This window comes from Vigna umbellata, chromosome 8 (genome assembly GCF_029865625.1).
Source record: "Vigna umbellata cultivar VRB3 chromosome 8, Vumbellata_1.0, whole genome shotgun sequence".
Taxonomy (NCBI): Eukaryota; Viridiplantae; Streptophyta; class Magnoliopsida; order Fabales; family Fabaceae; genus Vigna; species Vigna umbellata.
The window spans coordinates 15,005,829-15,024,941 of record NC_142172.1 but is presented as its reverse complement, the minus strand read 5'-3'; the positions used below and the strand labels follow the sequence as shown (position 1 = coordinate 15,024,941).

General features: G+C 33.0%; 3 protein-coding genes across 4 annotated transcripts; all 3 read left to right on the top strand.

The window, feature by feature from the left end:
* The first annotated feature begins 50 nt into the window (after nt 1–50).
* On the top strand, nt 51–5,584 carry LOC124836332 (calcium-dependent protein kinase 32-like). The gene is made up of 8 exons (XM_047311481.2): nt 51–728; nt 2,402–2,525; nt 2,633–2,776; nt 3,161–3,313; nt 3,463–3,578; nt 3,693–3,860; nt 4,245–4,475; nt 5,201–5,584. Exons 1-8 carry the CDS (start codon nt 261–263, stop codon nt 5,360–5,362), a joined length of 1,566 nt encoding a protein of 521 aa, XP_047167437.2. The 5' UTR covers nt 51–260; the 3' UTR covers nt 5,363–5,584.
* A 6,472-nt stretch (nt 5,585–12,056) lies between these two features.
* Nucleotides 12,057–17,840, top strand: LOC124821951 (putative galactinol--sucrose galactosyltransferase 2). Of its 2 annotated transcripts, XM_088097022.1 has the most exons (14): nt 12,057–12,198; nt 13,726–13,931; nt 14,307–14,548; nt 14,827–14,917; nt 15,098–15,146; nt 15,215–15,306; nt 15,431–15,541; nt 15,636–15,757; nt 15,867–16,419; nt 16,509–16,576; nt 16,657–16,791; nt 16,878–17,095; nt 17,194–17,282; nt 17,375–17,840. In XM_088097022.1, the coding sequence occupies exons 9-14, from the start codon at nt 15,931–15,933 to the stop codon at nt 17,687–17,689; spliced, it is 1,314 nt and encodes a 437-aa protein (XP_087953148.1). In that variant the 5' UTR covers nt 12,057–12,198; nt 13,726–13,931; nt 14,307–14,548; nt 14,827–14,917; nt 15,098–15,146; nt 15,215–15,306; nt 15,431–15,541; nt 15,636–15,757; nt 15,867–15,930; the 3' UTR covers nt 17,690–17,840. The 2 variants fall into 2 exon arrangements, with proteins under 2 accessions (XP_087953148.1, XP_087953149.1); XM_088097023.1 differs by lacking the exons at nt 12,057–12,198; nt 13,726–13,931 and having other exon boundaries at nt 14,534–14,548; nt 14,633–14,917.
* On the top strand, nt 13,741–15,545 carry LOC148194101 (putative galactinol--sucrose galactosyltransferase 2). The gene is made up of 6 exons (XM_088097108.1): nt 13,741–13,931; nt 14,307–14,548; nt 14,827–14,917; nt 15,098–15,146; nt 15,215–15,306; nt 15,431–15,545. The coding sequence occupies exons 1-6, from the start codon at nt 13,741–13,743 to the stop codon at nt 15,543–15,545; spliced, it is 780 nt and encodes a 259-aa protein (XP_087953234.1).
* Nucleotides 17,841–19,113: the final 1,273 nt, after the last annotated feature.

The window sequence follows — 19,113 nt, the reverse complement described above, 5'->3', positions numbered from 1 at the left end:
AGGCAACTACCGCAGAGGACAAAAATGGAAATAGTCACATTTTCCACGCCATTAAAGTTAGAGAGAAAAAAAATGAACAAGAAGAACAAGCGAAAAAGAGAGGGTTAAGGAAGAAGAAGAAGAAGACGGTGACGCTGGACCCTGCGTCCCGCGTTTCATCCTTCACTCTCTCCAAAACCCTCTTTCTCCTTTTCATATTCATTCACTCCTTTCGTTCCAATTCATTCTCCCTTTTTCAAAAGGTGTAACGCATTGGAGATATGGGGAACAGTTGCGTGACTCCGGTGAGGATCAGACGGGAGAGGAGGCAGAGGAAGCGGGAGGAAGCGGCGGCCAAGAAGCTCGTCGTGCTCAAGGACCCCACCGGCCGGGACATTGGGCTGCGCTATGAATTGGGCCGAGAGCTGGGCCGAGGGGAGTTCGGCGTGACGTACCTGTGCCGTGACAAGGAGACGAAGGAGGAGTGGGCGTGCAAATCGATATCCAAGAAGAAACTGCGAACCGCCATTGATATCGAGGATGTGCGGAGGGAGGTGGAGATCATGCGACACTTGCCCAAACACCCCAACATCGTCTCGCTCAAGGACACATTCGAAGACGACAGTGCTGTTCACCTCGTCATGGAGCTCTGCGAGGGCGGCGAGCTCTTCGACCGCATTGTCGCACGCGGCCACTACACCGAGCGCGCCGCCGCAACCGTCGTCAAAACCATCGTGGAAGTCGTCCAGGTCCGCTGCCAAATCCTTTCTCTTCACCGCTTTTGCATGGTCGTTAACTCGTCTTTCTTTTTCGTGTGTAAGTTAAATTTAGTTCCAATACGCGTCGTTGGATGGTGGTTGCCGCGGTAGGGGTGTCAAATTTGTCCAAACCAATGAGCAAATCCGCTCAGCGCGCAATGGAAAAAAAAAAAAAACTTTCTTTTGAATTTTGAACAATATGAACCCAATTCACTAATCTGGGTTTGAGGTAGGTCCGGGGTGGATTAACTCCTACTCATTTATATATATGAATTTTTAATCCCTGGAGAAATGACTATTGGTTTTAGTGCATAAATAGCTGGGTAGAACCAACCAACACACACTGTTCCTTTTGGAATAAATATATAAAATAAATTAGGAGTCTATCTGCCACAACTCCAAATATATCATAATTCGAGTAGTTGGGTAGGAAATTCTCTTATTTGTTATAAAGTAAGTTGGGTTAATTTGACCCATTTTTAACTCTGAGCCAGATTAACCCATTTTCATCTCAACATACGGTGAGCCCGGTGGGCTCACTTTCTAGCTCCTATGCCATGTTACTGTATTCGGTTCAAAGTCTCGGTTTCCAACTTGCAGAAGAAAGAATTCTTAGAATGATATATGACTTATGAAATGAAAAAAAAAAAAAAAGAATTCTTCAGTAATTTGCATGATGGAGGTTTGCCTTAACTGTTGATACAGATATCAAGCATAAATTTTAACTAATTAGAGAAGAATAATAGAAGCAGTGACGCAGTTGCATTGATTTTTTTTTATAATTATAGTCAAACATTAGATTATGAATTTAATTCATTAATTAATTAATTTAAAGTAATGGTTTAGATTCTCCAGAAAAAAGTAATGATTTAGGATGTTTTAACCTCTGAAGTTTTGAAATATTGGCTGGTTTAGTGCTTGTCATGGAATTTTAAAATGGCTAAAATGAGTATTACTTGATGTTGATGTTATTAGTGATAAATATTGACTGATAATTTTGGATACTAAAATAATGTTGAGATTTTAGGTATTAAATTAGCTGATGGTTGTAGTTTTATGTTATTTCTCTTTTTTTATTCATTGTGGGATCAGGAAAAAAAATCATCTCTTTTGTTAAATTTTAAATGATGAATAATTTGAAGTAAATTGAAATTTTAATTGTGATATTAGTTTGAAATTAAAGAAAATAGCATAATAATTACGAAACTAATTGGTGTGTGCAATTCAATGTTTAAATCGGTGCAGAAGACTCAGTATTACTGTATTTTATTGTGCTGTGTTTTGTTTACTTTTTATGGAAGTTTCCACGTTTATCAGATGAATATTTAAAAGGGAATTTCCTTTTATCTCTGTTGATGAAAGAGCTCTTTTGTATATCTCACTTATCAGACCTGCAAATAAATGATATACTATGCATGAATGGCCTTTAAACCTTTGGAGTTGAAATATTGGGACTGGTTACAGTTTGTTTCTTGGTTTCTATGAAAATTATTTGCTCTTCACTGCACCTATGTGCCTAGAGTCTCTCTCTCTCTCTCTCTCTCTCTCTCTCTCTCTCTCTCTCTCTATATATATATATATATATATATATATATATATATATTATTGGTTATTCTAAATTTGATATTAAATCATTACTCTTTTGTATTTTTTATGTGGTTTAGATGTGCCACAAACATGGTGTGATGCATAGAGATCTCAAACCTGAGAACTTTTTGTTTGGAAACAAGAAGGAGTCAGCACCTCTGAAAGCAATTGACTTTGGATTGTCGGTTATCTTCAAACCAGGCAATGCTTTGGCTAGTTATTAAATCTCGATGCTGTTGTTGTTTGATCCTCAACATTTTGATGCTGCTATGCCTTTACAATAAGTTGAAGTTTGCCTTTTTCTGCAGGTGAAAAGTTTAATGAGATAGTTGGAAGTCCATATTACATGGCTCCTGAAGTATTAAAGCGTAATTATGGCCCTGAAGTAGATATTTGGAGTGCTGGAGTAATTCTTTACATCTTACTCTGTGGTGTCCCACCTTTTTGGGCAGGTTAGTTTAGTATTCTGAATGATGTTTGTGGCTTTTCCGAGAGTCTTAGATCTTAAGTAGCTCAGAATCCACTTTTGGATCACTTATTTAGGTCAGTGTGTGTGGTGGTTCGCCCTTTTGTACTAACAATAAATATTTACTATAGTAATGTTAGAAATATAGTTCTTTGCGTTGGAAGAAAAATATTATGTCATTGGTTACAAGATAGAAAAAGAATTATTTACTTGTAGTGATCTTTTAACATAGAAAAAAATTATTTGGTGCTCGTATGATATTTTTTATGTATTGTAGGTTTAATATCAGATAAAGGATGGAATTATCAATAGTGTTTCACTTATCTTCCATCGTTAAGCAAAATTTGTGTCATACAATTATTTCTTGCAGAAACTGAACAGGGCGTTGCTCAAGCAATTATTCGGTCTGTTGTTGATTTTAGAAGGGAACCATGGCCCAAGGTTTCTGATAATGCAAAAGACCTTGTGAAGAAGATGCTTGATCCTGACCCAAAGCGCCGGCTTACTGCACAAGAAGTGTTAGGTATATATATATTATGCATGTCGTATTACTGCGGAGGGAGATTAAGTGTAGAATTATTTGGTTTTTTTCCTTATAAGATGGACTACTATGATAAAATGTTTCGTGACAAAAATGTGAGGATGGTAATGTTGCTTCTTCACTAAATGCAGATCATCCATGGTTACAGAATGCAAAGAAAGCTCCTAATGTTTCATTGGGAGAAACTGTCAGATCAAAGCTCATGCAATTTTCTGTAATGAACAAGCTTAAGAAAAGAGCTTTGAGGGTAATGTTCTAAACCGTATTTGAATAATCTTATGGGAAATACTCTCCAAAATTGTTTATTAATATATCGATTTATAATTTATCTACTATGTTCTGTTGACTTTCATATGAACAGGTGATTGCAGAACATTTGTCTTCAGAAGAAGCTGCTGGAATAAAAGAGGGATTCGACCTGATGGATACAGGTAATAATGGAAAAATTAACATTGATGAGCTGCGAGAAGGGTTGCAGAAACTAGGTCACCAAATTCCTGACGGAGATGTACATATACTCATGGAAGTTGTGAGTATTTTTTCGCTTACTCTGGAATCTTCTATTTGTTCCACAATTTATGGGTGAAGAAAAAAGTGGTTTCTTCTCATGTTTTTCAAAATTATTTTCGTTGTAATATATCAAACTAAGTGTAAACTTCGGATATTATACTGCGTATGGTAATTAGTTCGTTCATTCTAACACACTGTTTTTTTTTAAGTAGGTATATTTTTAAGTAATATACTGTTACAATCAGACATTCTCTATCCTTTCGATGCTATTTCCTGTTTTATCCTGTTTTACCTTAATGGAAAAGATTATCTGAGTTGACTGTTTTAAATTATTGTTTTACAATCATACCCTTAGAAAGCTTTCTTCAGCTTTTAATCTTTGGGTGGATGCTGCTTAATACAGGGTGATTCAGACAAAGATGGGTATCTAGATTATGGAGAGTTTGTTGCCATATCTATTCATCTGAGAAAGATAGACCATGATGAGCACATTCACAAAGCCTTCCAATTTTTTGATAATAATGAAAGTGGATATATTGAAATTGAAGAGTTACATAATGCCTTAGCTGATGAGGTTGAAACAAACATCGACGAAGTCATCAATGCAATTATGCATGATGTTGACACAGATAAGGTCAGTATATTTCAATTTTTATTTATTCAATTTATTTTATATGGGTTTAAAGTTTCTACATCTTGACTGTATCAAATTCAATTTTATTGTGATAATGAACTCAGCAGAAAAGTAAATTATGCATTCTTACTAATTACATGTTTTTAACAAAAAAAACATGAAGATTGCTTTTTAAAATTTTTATAACTTATCTCTTTCCCTCTAGTTTAAAAACGTTAATTTTTGGTGTATAGACAACAACAAAGTTTGAATTTAAAACCTTGTGTAAACTACCCAAATCCTCTACTGTTAGGCTGATCCTAGTGGGTTTTAAAACGTTTATTTTGAACTTTTTCAATCAAACTAGGGAAAATGAAAACCCGTCCCTTTCCTTAATCAACCAGACAAAAGCATCTTCCACGCAATTCTCCACAGCCCAAAGACTTCCAAACATAGCATGAGTGATATTGTCCTTTTGTAAACTTTGCCTTGCAAGGGAGTTTCAAATGTCATGTGGGTGGGGTGTACAAAGAGAACAGACAACCTCATTTTCTGTTCTTTTAACCGTCTAGAAGACAAAACCAGAGCTATCAGTCGTTCTGGAACTCTTGTGGGTCCTCTCAGGAGTTGTGAACCTGGAAGATGAATCTTTACTAATGTCTATAATGTTGTCGATCTAGATCTTGATTTAAAGATCATGTCTTGTCTGGAACCAGCCTTTGAGCTTTGTATTCATGTGATTGCAGGATGGAAAAATAAGCTATGAGGAATTTGCTACAATGATGAAGGCTGGCACAGATTGGAGAAAAGCATCAAGGCAGTATTCAAGAGAGAGGTTTTCTAGCCTAAGTCAGAAGTTGATCAAGGACGGATCTTTGCAGTTAAACAATGGCGGTAGCGGACTTTAGAAATCACAACTTCTTTACCTCGAACAAAGCCAAAGGAAAACCCATCCTTTTACTGTTTTCCCTTCATCCTTATTATTTTCTCAATTTTTTTCTTATAACCATTGCCCTCAGCTTACTGCTTAAGCAATCAAAGGTCAAAACTTTTATTGAAAAGTGTAACACTATACTCTTTTGTAATTTCAATGTCTTTCTAATATTACAGATTTTCTATTTACAGATTCATTAACCTTTCCACTCTCTATATCATGTATGTATATTATACATTATTCAATTTCAATGATCAAAATATACAAATAATTATGAATATATATATTTAAATTATATATGTTAGAAAGGTAGAGAAATAGGGTTTGAATCTATTGCATCGAACCGAACAGTCTGAGAATGCCTGCACCAGACGCCTGACGAACGAACCAGTAGAGTACTATTGCACCGAACAAACGGTTTGAGAATGCCTGCACCGGACGCCTGAGAACAAACGAACCAGCAGAGTACTATTGTACCGAACGACAAAGCACTAAAGTATCGAACGACCAGATGAAGTGACTAGAGAAAGAAGACAAAACTCAATATGCGTTGAATAATCTGTGTATATTATTCACTCCACTAATCATGAAATAGGTATAGGTGTTGGGTTTTGATAATAGCAAAGTACAACTGGCCAAATACGATTAAACAACAACTGTTTTGGCTTACACACTAACACTCCCCTCTAAGACAACCACCTAGGGAGATAACACTCATCCTCTTCTTCGAGAAACACCAACCTACCTCGTGTAGCGTTGATTGCGTGCGTGCGTACGGCAACACGTTGAATTGCACTCGCCAATCCGTAGAGTAGTCATCCCAGCCAATCACACGGCAGAGGCGGACGCCAGTTTGACGCTCTTGTGCGATGCCCTGCACGGTTAAATGAATGTTGTGGTCGGGAGTTGTGGTGTACGTCGCCATGTCTCGGTTCCCCTACAACTCCCCATGCCTCATTAGAATTATTCTTTTTGGCAGCACTTCCTTCATATCTTCCTTTTCTCCTTTCAACAAAACCATGAGGCTGTTGGACATAGAACTCTTCCTCCAAGGGTCCATGAACACCCTTTGCAACCAGTCTTGCTTTGTGCTTGGATATAGATCCCTCTAGCTTAAGCTTCTGCTTGAACACCCACTTCACTCCAATGCTTTTCTTCCCAGTTGGAAGATCAACTAACTTCTAGGTTCTATTCTTCTCAATGGACTTAATTTTATTCTTTCATTGCATCCCTCCACACAGATTTCTTCAAAGCTTCTACTTCATCGATCGGTTCTGCACCTGCAAACATAGCTATGTGCACCAGATCTCCTTCATCACCAATTTGTGTATTAGTATACACCTCACATTCACTGAATCTCTGTGGCAGCACGTGTCTCCTTTGTGTTCTAGCAGCTTTAGAGTGATGCTCACTATTTTTCACACCTCCATTGCTTCCAAAGTTTGCTTCTGCTCTACTGTGTTGCCAGATTCTCCACACATTGTAGACTTCACTAAGCTGATTTGTTTTTGCTTCATTTCTAGTTGTTGCGGGCTCCTCCAATTCACATCAGACATACACTGAACATTCTCCACTACCTCCATGCTGATCTGAAATGTTTTATTCTTTGAGATCTTGCTTCTCAAGATCAGGTTTTTATTTTTATCAAACAACTCAACCTTATTGAAGCCTCTCATTACTGTTGTAAAACCCTTTTGAATCAACTGGCCAATACTCAGAAGATTGCATCTCATTGTAGGCACAAATAACACATTAGTTATAATGGCACGCGACCCATTCTTCCTTCTGATAACAACATCACCAATTCCCTCTACCTTCAAAGTATTATCATCAACACATTTCGCCCTACTCTTCTTGGTTTCATCAAAATTCATCAACAATTTTCTGTGGCAAGTCATATGATTCGAATATCCCGAATCCAAATACCATATTTGATCTTGAGAGTGTGAGTTTTATGCACATGTAGTTACCATCAATGTGAGGGGTTCTGAATCAGATTCTTCTTGAGCCATATAAGTCTCCTTTCCTTGAACCTTCTTCTGCTCTTCCTTTTCAGCATAACACTCATAAGAGTAGTGCCCGTACTTATGACAATTGAAACATTCAACATTCCTCTTGTCTTTCTTGCGGAAGTTCTTATCTGATTTGTCATTCTCCTCCTCTGTTGAAGTTTCATCTTGATCATCTTTGTTCTTATCATTTCTCCACTTCCCTTTTCCACGTTTCCCTTTCCATTTCTTGAATGTTTTCTTCTCTTCATTCTCGGAATGATGCACCTTCAATGCCTGCTCATCACTCCTGATTGGATTTCTATATCAAACATCCTCATCTCGTGTGCTACCAGGAAGCTTTGCAATTCTTCTATCTTCATCTTATCCAACTCTCTTGATTCTTCTATAGCCACAACTATGTAATCGAATTTTTGAGACAAAGACCTAATGATCTTTTCAATGACCATTAAGTCTGTGATGACTTATCCACATCCCTTCATTTGATTGGTGATGGCAATCACTTTATCAAAGTACTCTCTAACTCTATCACCCTCCATCATCTGCATCAACTCATACTGCCTCCTTAACGTCTGCAACTTGACCTTCTTGATCTTTTCTCCTCCAGTATCAGATACTCCAAGCTTGCCTCGCAGTTTTTGCATGCTGGATTTTTCAAAGTGAGTATCATCTACACATTGGTGAATAATGAACAACGCTTTATTGTCTTTCTTTCTCTCCTCGACCTTTTGATCATCAGCTGCACCCGCAGGAAATTCTTGATGATCACCTTCAACCACCTCATGCACATCTTGGTATTTGAATAGGATCCGCATCTGTGTACTCCATCTGCTCCAATTTTTCTCTGTGAGAATTGGTAGATTAGCGGATGAGATATCACTGTTGGTCATCCTTTACACCCTCAATCTTTTACCAAGAATCACAGTCTTGATCTTCTTCACGCTTCAACCACCCTTCGCCAAGCCTTGATGATTTATGAAGCTCCCAAGTCTCGAACCTGAGCTCTGGATACCATTGTTAGAAAGGTAGAGAACGAGGGTTTGAACCTATAGCACCAAACCGAACGGTCTGAGAATGCCTGCATCGAACGCTTGAGAACGAACGAACCAACATAGTACTATTGCACTGAATGAACGGTTTGAGAATGCCTACACCAGACGCTTGAGAACTAACAAACCAGCATAATACTATTGCACCAAATGGCAAAGCACTAAAGTACCAAACGACCAGATGAAGTGACCATAGAAAGAAGACAAAACTCAATATACATTGAATAATTTGTGTGTATTATTCACTCCACTAACTATGAAATAAGTACAAGTGTTGGGTTTTTATAATAGCAAAGTACAACTGGCCAAAAACGGCTAAACAACAGTTGCCTTGGCTTATACACTAACAATCTAAAGTATTAAAAATCTAAAGTATAAAAACAAAAGAACTAATTTCTTGTCATTGTTTTTGTTTGTTGCTTTTTCCTTTCTGGTTTTTAAATTTTCGCTAAAATGTTCTTTTGCTGTGAAGATAAGAGTATGTTTAGTGACCTAAATTTCATGTGGGATTTATATAGTTTTTCATTCATTATTCGAATATTCGATGATATATTTAGTCTATACAATCTCATGTTATATGACAATGAATTCAATATCTATACTCTTATATATAAAAAAAAAATCACCTTTTTAGTATATATATTTTGTTTCTTAATTTTATTTTTAGTAAACAATACTTTTAAACTAAATTAATTACTTATCAATTTTACCTTTTAAGTAATTGTGCTTTAAAATTTAATAATTTTTTCTATTTAACTATTTTTCTTTAAATTTAACTATTTTTTTAAAATTAAAATAATTATCTACAAGAAAAAATATATACAGAATAAATAAAAATTATCTTTTATTGTAAAAATTATATATATTTACTTTTATAATTATAATTTTATTATTTTTTGTTATTATAAACAAAATAACAATAAACATACATAACACATGTCTTTACTTGTGTTGATAAAATAAATTAGATTATTAAATATCCTAGCTATTTTGAATTAAAACGGAAAATAGTGATTCTAAGAAAATAAAAACTTCTAAAATTTAGGATTTACTTCTGAAAAAAATTGTGAAAAAAAAAATCTAAAAAATTTATAATTAATGTGTGTATTCTAAAAGAAAACACTTATAAGAATTTAGGATTCATTTATAAAAATTGGAATATATATATAATATGTCTATGATTTGCTTGATTTTATTTGTAAGTTGTTTTTGTTGGTTGAAGGCGTCATTTGAGATAGGAATTGGTGAAACATGTTGGTTTCAAAATGTGAGTGTAAAATTTTTCAAATAGTTGTGATTATATTATAATTATGTGGAATTTTAAACTTAGCATAATAAAGAATAGATAACGAGAATAAGAGAAAATGTATTCAAATGATTTATTATATCTTTCCACCAAATCAGAGCTTTTACTTATAGATACAAATGTAACTTAAATGAACGAACTCAAGGATTACAAACAAATTAAATGTTACTATTTACTTAACATTCTTAAACATAAAATATAGAACAAATGGACAACCAATACAATCATTATTGGTAACACCTCTCATTCATTGATGTTCATTATTTAAGAAATCATATTTTACAAAAAAATATTGAAAAAAAAGTAAGTCATTTTTTAGTCCATTATCACGTTTCTCAATAAAAATCTTTGTGTGAAAACAAGAAAAATACAATAAGGAAAGGATTTAATTGTGTTTCGAAGTTAGTAATCTTATTTAAAAAATTATTGAAGAAAAATAATTTTAACTCTTTGTCCAAAATATTTCTGATATAACGAATGAATTATTATATAAAAGTTATTTATACATTAACTAATCATAAAAATATTAATAGATGATATTGTTTTATTCTAGATTAACTTTTATTTAAGTTGTTTTTTAATTAGTTATGTTCACATCAATTAAAAATATTTCTATGATATTGTAAGTTGAGATTTTTCTACCGACTTCTTGAACGATGTTGGTTGAAAATTTTCTTCGAGTAACATTGACAACAACAAAAGTCATAGTTAATGTTTGCAAAATATTTTGTAGTTATCATTTAAAAAACTCAACTATGTTATAATTTTTAGGTGTAAAAAAAACACGTCTACGATAACATTTAAATGGTTTATACTATTCGATATATTTTTATTTTAATATTAATTAAAATGATTATATTGAATAAAATTTAAAAATAAAAATTTAAAAGTATAAAGAGATAAATTTTAATTTTACATTAAAATTTAAAAATTAAAAATGCATTTAACTTTATTTTATCAACTCTTAGCATGGACACGTAGATTTGAAGCAAACAAGTTTGTTTTTCGTTATTATTAATATTATTATTATTATTATTATTATTATTATTATTATTATTATGGCTGAGTTTTAACTTAATAAATTTGCTAGGGCAACATTAAAATTTGCATTAAAAGAGACTACAAATCTATAGAAATATTAGAAGAACCATTCATTGTTAAGGTTAGTTATGATTGTATATTGTGACATAGTAAAGAATAATTGCTACTACAAAGCTGAATAAGAACAGGTTAAACTTGGAAATTTTCTAAAACAATTAAAAGATTAAATTACGTAAAGGATAGTCATCTTTCAGTCTTTCTATTTTATCCAAAACTTTCAATATCTTTTATTTCCTTTCGTTATTTTATTATTTTGTATGCCTTGAACTAATATTGGTTTTAGTGAATCTCAAATGGAACAAAGTTTCCAATCACAAATTCTGAGTTTCAAAATATCTATCATGTGTAATGAATGATGTCATCTACAATATAAGAATGCCCACACTGGATTCTTCCCGAAAGGTAGAAACCATTTTCTTTAATGCTGTCATTATCATGTTTTTTAGTTTTTAATTTTTTTTTATAATTTGATAAAATAATATATTTTGATGTTCTCAACATTTTAAGATAAAATAAGTATATTATTATACTTATTAAGAATGACAATGAAGAATTGCTAAACGTTGGAATCAACATGCATCGATGTTAGGATGAGCACCATATTTAGTGAGGAACCTAAGAACATTTATGTCCAAATTATTTTATTTCACTATAAGTTACTTTTAATGTGATTAAATTTATGACAAGTATTAATAGAAACATAATACTGATTGAATTTAAGAATATTTTTATTGTAACTTAATGTTTGTAATGACTTAACAGAATTTTTTATTAATAGAAACATATAGAATTAGGCTTTTAGGGTATGACCTTTGAATTATATAAATTTTAATATAATATAGAAATATTCATGATAACATATGTTCCAATGAACATCATGTTCCTCTATTCATACCACTAAAAAGTAATAATTAATATATTATTAATATTAAAAATAATAATTTATTTTATTTTTGAAAACCCTAAATTTACGAAAAATAGTGTGATAACTCTAGACACGTAGTATTCATTTTTCCTACATTACAAAACAAAAATTCTCCTTATATAAATTCTCCATTCTCCAAGATCCATCTACCCTGAGTGTCACATCCACGTGTCACAATCTCGATCAATGGAGGCCTAGAAGTTGCTCGACCTTTACCCGCTCACTCCTATAAATTGCTCCCTGCAGTCTCATTCGTTTCATATTCCAATTCGAATTCAGCTAACAGTTGCAACAAACTTTGAGTTTCTGATACCAGCACTGTTTCTTCTCTTCTTCGTTATTACACACTCATTCTGATATTCTGCGTTTCACGTTCTTCTTCTGCCTCAAGGTTTCTTATATTTGAATCCTCTTCTTCGGGTGAGTTCTTCAGTTTCATTAACTCTGACCCATAATCAGTACTCTGTTTCCCTAATTCATGTTTTTATGAGTTAACTTGTGATGATTAATTTATATTTGTAATTAGTAATTTGAGATTATCTATAATTATAAATGTTTGTCTAAAATTATCTTCAGATAACTTACTTATAAAACTAGACCTTAAGGTAAGATATAATTATAAAAAAAGTATGATCAAGAGAAAAAAAATTATGGAATGGATTTTATTTACATAATTTTTTTTATTTTTTTAAATTCTCGTTAAAATTAACTTAAGTACAAAATAAAAAATAATAATTTAAAAGAAGTTATATAAACAATTTTTTAACATATGGAAGTTAGTATTAACTCATAGAAAGTATTATTCTCCTAATTATCTTTGTGTTAAAACATATCTTACTGAAGAAAGATAAATCAGTATAATTACTGTGATGCCTTTGTATATAACATTTTTTTTTATTATTATTAAACTTTCATACGTGTTTATATCATGTAATATTGATTGAGTTGAGTGCTAATAATATTATAGTTTATTTTTATACATGATCAGTGTAAAACCTTTTATGTTGTTAATAAATTAAAAATTATTATTAACATATTTTAATGTAATTTTTAGAAAATTAAATAAATTTATCAGGTAATTTTTTAAAATTAAATTAATATATTAATCTTTATGCAGTAAAAACCAAGTGACTAAACAAATATATTAATTCATTAAAAAAATATAAAAAGTGTTTCACTCATCGACATGGTTTTCAATTTAACCTTGTTGGGTTTTCTGATCGTTTTAAACTTTTTATTATTAGTTCTTAAAAAATAAAACATAACGGTGTTTGAAAGTTTTTAAAAAAAAAAACAAAAAGAATAGTATAAAATGTAATATTTTACCGACAAAATCATATTTAGATACCGTCACTTGAAACTACATGTAGTGGTCAAAGTTATTCATTAAGAGTACCTTCAATGAAAATCTCATTTTCGATTAGAATGGTTTATATTAGTTATTTATAAATAAAAATGTATATTTTAATGTGATTTCTACAAATAAATTATTTTATAAGTTAAATGAAAATATTAATATAAAAACTCTTTACACTTCATAAATAAATCTTTTAATTTAAACAAATTAGTATTAGATTTAAATTAAAGTAATTTTTGTTTATAAATAGTTTTTTAATTTTAAATAAATCAATGTAGGGCTTATATTAAAATAAATAAAATTAAACACTTAATTACATGGCATAAAATAAATAAAAATTGTAATCCGGACCATCTAATAATTATTTGTTTTATATTACTCATGCATCACCCTATTTCAATTATAATTAATATTCATATCACATCAATATAATATATATGGGGTAGTTCTTCCTCTCTCAAATTTACCCCTATATTTACTTTGAAACATCTAGAGCATTCAAGTATCAATTGTTGTTACCGTACTTTCTTAAGTTAATAATACTAATTTACTGCTTCTAAATGTTTGATATGGTGGTGTTGTTTCAATAGTTGAGTGTTCCAAACATGACGGTTACTCCTATGATCTCTATCAATGATGGGAACCTGGTGGTTCATGGCAAGATTATACTGAGTGGAGTGCCAGACAACATTGTCCTAACTCCAGGAACTGGGAAGGGCCTTGTGACAGGCGCATTTATTGGTGCCACTGCTTCCAACAGCAAAAGTCTGCATGTCTTTCCCATGGGTGTCTTAGAGTTAGTCCCTTTACCATTTACCACTTTATCACTTATTCTTATATACGATATGTTGTAGTGATTTGTAGTTGTGATCATGGACATGGGTGAGATAAATAAACTTGCTCTGTAAAATTTAGTTCTATTCTTGATGAATTAGCATTCTACCTAGTTTAATAAATTGCTTTATACAATATAGACCTGCTTGATGAATCAGTATGCTATCTACATTCCTAAACTTTAGTTGGTTTATACAATTTAAACTTGCTTGATGAAATAGCATGGTATCTAGTTTCCAAAGCTTTAGGTGCTTTATACAATCTAAACTTGTTTGACCCTTGATGAATTAGCTTGCTATCTATCTTCTTTACTAAAGTTTAGCTTACTTGTGAATAGGGATCTTCGGTTCTTGAGTTGTTTCCGGTTTAAGTTATGGTGGATGACTCACAGAGTGGGAACCTGCGGGAGGGATGTCCCATTGGAGACTCAATTCATGCTTATAGAGAGCAAAGACAGTAAAGATTATCAAGAGAATTCTCCAACAGTTTACACTGTTCTGCTTCCTCTCCTGGAAGGCCAGTTCCGTGCTGTTCTACAAGGCAATGATAAAAACGAGATAGAGATTTGCCTTGAGAGTGGTGAGTTGCTTCTTGGCCATGAAAATTGATTTGGTGTTAGCTATGACAAACTCTGCTACTGGGTTGAAATTAAGCTCCCCCAAGTTTGTAGAGAAGCTGAGGTGGAGCTACCATATGTGAATATACTAATGGGATGAAGAAACCTCTCAATGGCTTCCTACCAATCAATTAAATCAATCAAATGGAGTTTATAGCTTTGGACAAAATGTATATGTAAGGAGGAGTCCCAAAGAACCGAAACGATATGTTTCCTTTTGGTGTATGGTTTGGTTTTGCAGGAGATCCTGCTGTTCAGACCAATCACGGCCTTCACTTGGTCTACATGCATGCTGGCACCAACCCCTTTGAAGTCATCAACCAAGCTGTCAAGTAAGGCAACTTTCCCTTCTTGTCTCTGTAATATGTTATGTCTCTGAGTACCTTACACAATCAGTGAAGCTCAAGTTACATAAATTGCATTGACTTGAATTTGTCATTTTTTTGGTGAACAATGGAATTGGTTTGTTGTCTACTGAAATGTTACTGATTCCTTTTCTAATGTCACTCAAGGGCTGTAGAAAAACATATGCAAACTTTCCGTCACCGTGAGAAGAAAAAAGTAAGAATCTCCTCTTAGCTGTATACAAAAGATTCAATTGTTTCTTACTTTTAGTTGGTCTTTTACAGTTGCCATCTTTTCTTGACTGGTTTGGCTGGTGCACATGGGATGCTTTCTATACTGATGTCACAGCTGAAGGTGTTGAGGAAGGCCTCAAAAGGTAATTTAAGGGAAATAGTATAGTGTGCTAGTTTGTTTATGTCGTGAAGAAGAGTCAAGTTTCCATGAAGAACAGTCAAGTTACCGAATTCTGAAACACTGAACTTTGTTTAATATTACTTCAGCCTATCAGAGGGAGGTACAAGTCCAAGGTTCCTCATCATTGATGATGGTTGGCAACAGATTGAAAGTAAACCAAAAAGTGATGATGATTGTCTTCTACAAGAAGGAGCACAGTAAGATTTACTAAGTTTTGATAGCTACTAACAGTTTTCCGTTATAATTTTAAAGCACTTGAATTTATATTTTGGAGAATTTTGATGACGGCAGGTTTGCTACTAGGTTAACTGGTATTAAAGAAATACTAAATTTCAAAAGAATGGACAGAGCAATGACACAATTTCTGGTTTGAAGCATGTTGTAGATGAAGCAAAGCGATGTCACAATGTGAAGTATGGTCTTAGACCTTGAAACTGGAGTGCTTTTGGATATTTAAATTTTATGTAAGAGGAGAATTATGAGATGTCGCTTACCGAATTTAAGTTTGTGAATTATGGACAGATATGTTTATGTTTGGCATGCTCTGGCTGGTTATTGGGGAGGAGTGAAGCCTGCAGCAAGTGGCATGGAACATTACGACACTTCCTTGGCATATCCAGTACAGTCTCCTGGTGTGCTAGGAAACCAACCAGACATTGTCATGGACAGCTTGTCTGTACATGGCTTGGGACTGGTGCACCCGAAGAAGGTTTTTAATTTCTACAATGAGCTTCATGCTTACTTAGCGTCATGTGGAGTAGATGGAGTGAAGGTTGATGTGCAAAACATTATTGAGACCCTAGGGAGTGGACACGGTGGTAGGGTCACACTCACGCGCAGCTATATTCAGGCACTTGAGGCCTCTGTTGCTCTGAATTTTCGTGACAATGGATGTATTGCCTGTATGTGCCATAACACTGATGGCCTTTATAGTTCAAAGCAGACTGCTGTTGTGAGAGCATCTGATGACTTTTATCCCGGTGATCCTGCTTCCCACACAATTCACATTTCATCTGTTGCATATAACACACTTTTTCTGGGAGAGTTTATGCAAGCTGACTGGGACATGTTTCATGTAAGTTGAAGTTATAGTAATTTAGTTAATGAATATGCATTTTTATATTTTACATTTCCTGGATCTTGACAAAAGAATTTTTATGTTAGAGTTTACATCCAGCAGCAGAGTACCATGCTGCAGCCCGTGCAGTTAGTGGAGGTCCAATTTATGTTAGGTACGTCACAGATATTGTCCTGCTTTAGGCCATACATGAAATTAGCACATTTGTGACGTGTAGATTTGTTGCTTTTATAGTGATAAGCCAGGAAGGCACAATTTTAATCTTCTCAAGAGACTGGTTCTGTATGATGGTTCAGTTCTCCGTGCTCAGTTACCAGGCAGGCCTACCGTTGACACACTCTTTCTTGATCCAGCAAGAGATGGAACAAGGTTCGTTTAATTTTCTACCAATGCACTTCTCATGCAATGTTTTTGGGACATTCTGATGGTTCATATGCCTAAGTTGTCATGTCCAGCTTGCTCAAGATATGGAACTTGAACAAATGCTCTGGCGTGGTTGGTGTGTTTAATTGCCAAGGTGCTGGGTGGTGCAAGGTACAAAAGAAAACCCGAATTCATTGTCCATCACCTGGGACTCTCACTGGCTCAGTTTGTGCCTCTGATGTTGACCTCATTGCTCAAGTAGCCGGTGCTGATTGGCATGGTGACACTGTTGTTTATGCCTACAGATCAGGTAACTTAGTTTCACATATGAATTAAAAAGTTGTATTGTAAGTAAAAAAGGCTCCAATTCAACTTCATTGAAACTATCAATATGTTTCCATGTTTTAGGTGAGGTGATTCGGCTGCCAAAAGGTGCTTCGGTTCCTGTGACATTGAAAGTTCTGGAGTATGAACTTTTCCATTTTTGTCCAATCAAGGTGAGGCTTTATTAGTTTTTGGTTTTGTACCATTGGGCTATTACTGAAATTGCAGCATGATTTATACTAAGTGAAGTGGTGTTGTTGAACAGGAAATTGAGGCAAGTATTTCATTTGCACCTATAGGGTTATTGGATATGTTAAACGTTGGAGGTGCTGTGGAACATTTTGATGTCCATAAAGAATCTGAAGTCCCTAATGAAGATAAATCAGGAAAAGCAACTTTTATTGTGAAAGTGAGGGGAAATGGCAGATTTGGAGCTTATTCTTCTGAGTGTCCTGTGAAGTGTCTGGTAGCTGGCAATCAAACAGATTTCAACTATGACTCAGAGAATGGATTGACAACTTTTTACATCCCTGTGCCTGAAAGGGACATGCAGCTATGCCAGATAGAGATCCATTTTTGAGTCTTGATTCTTATCCTTTTGTAGGACACACATTTTGCTTTAATAGCTTCACATGCAATGGTAGCAGAAAAGTTTATCTCTAAAGAAAATAACTTTTTATATTGTAACTGATTTTGACAAATGAATAAAATAATAATATTATCAGCTAAAAGTTAACCAGAATTATAAAATCTATAATTATATCATAAAATGTATGTGTAATATAAGTAATAAGAAAATACATTGTCGGTATGATTTTGGCGGTTTTATAAATGACAAATATTTGATTGGTTTCATTGAAGCTGAATTTTAAGAAGTTATCAATTTAATTGGTTTGACAAGAACACATCTCTCGACAATGGTCTCATTTACAAATGTATAACACGGGATTGTCAAATGATGGAAGAAGTTTTCAAACAACTTTACCCATTCTGACCAGATTTTTAAGGTTCAAATACTAAGTTTCATTTTTTCAATCAAAAGAAGCAACAGTTTTCAACTGAACCAATAAATCCCATTCCAGTAATTAGAACTAACTCCTATTTATCATAAAATTCTTTATCATTTGGTAGAATAATTGATGCAATTCCTATTTAATTTTTACCTAAATAAATCATAGGATTAATTCTTGAAATGATTTTTCTTAAACCTTGTCCCAATTAAAAACTATAATAATATCTTTTAACTATTTTAGTTAAAGACGACAATTGTGTTAACACCTTTCACAAACGGTTATAGAAATTTTAAATAAACTTATGTTAAGTATTATAGAAATTAGCACAATTCATTCCAATGATACATTTTTTCTTGTTTACATTAATGTTTCTTTTTCAAGAATTTTAAGCAAATTCTTAATATGTTATAGAAGTTCATCCATAATCAAACTGTATATTAAAATATAATCAAAATAAACCACAACAAATCATTAAGCTTATAATGTACTTGAAACGTTAATTAAACTAATAGACATAACCAACTGTATAATATGCAAACAAGTCATCTATGTGTTTCTAATAGCACTGTTGAAATAGGTGAGTGAGTTTAAGTCTTGAGTATCTTTTTATAATAAATTTTAGAAAAAAAAAAAGAAATTTATGTAAAATTAAATAAGTCTGCACTTAATTTTATAAAGTCCTTTTATAGTATTCCCTCTTTAAAATATTTAATAACTTATAAATAAGTTAATAATAATTCATAAATAAACTTTTTTTTTGTAGAACTAATAGCTGAGAAATCTATCTATTCATACTAATAATATACCCTAACTAATTTTAGATGCCAAACAAATTTACATCCTTTTCATTATTTATTACCTCCAAACTCAAATATATAAACAATCAAATTACTATGTGCGGTGAACTTAAACAAAAACAGAAATATAAGTTTTATTTCTTTAATGGTATCATTTAATTGTATCAAATTCTAACAAGAAGTATTTAGAAAAA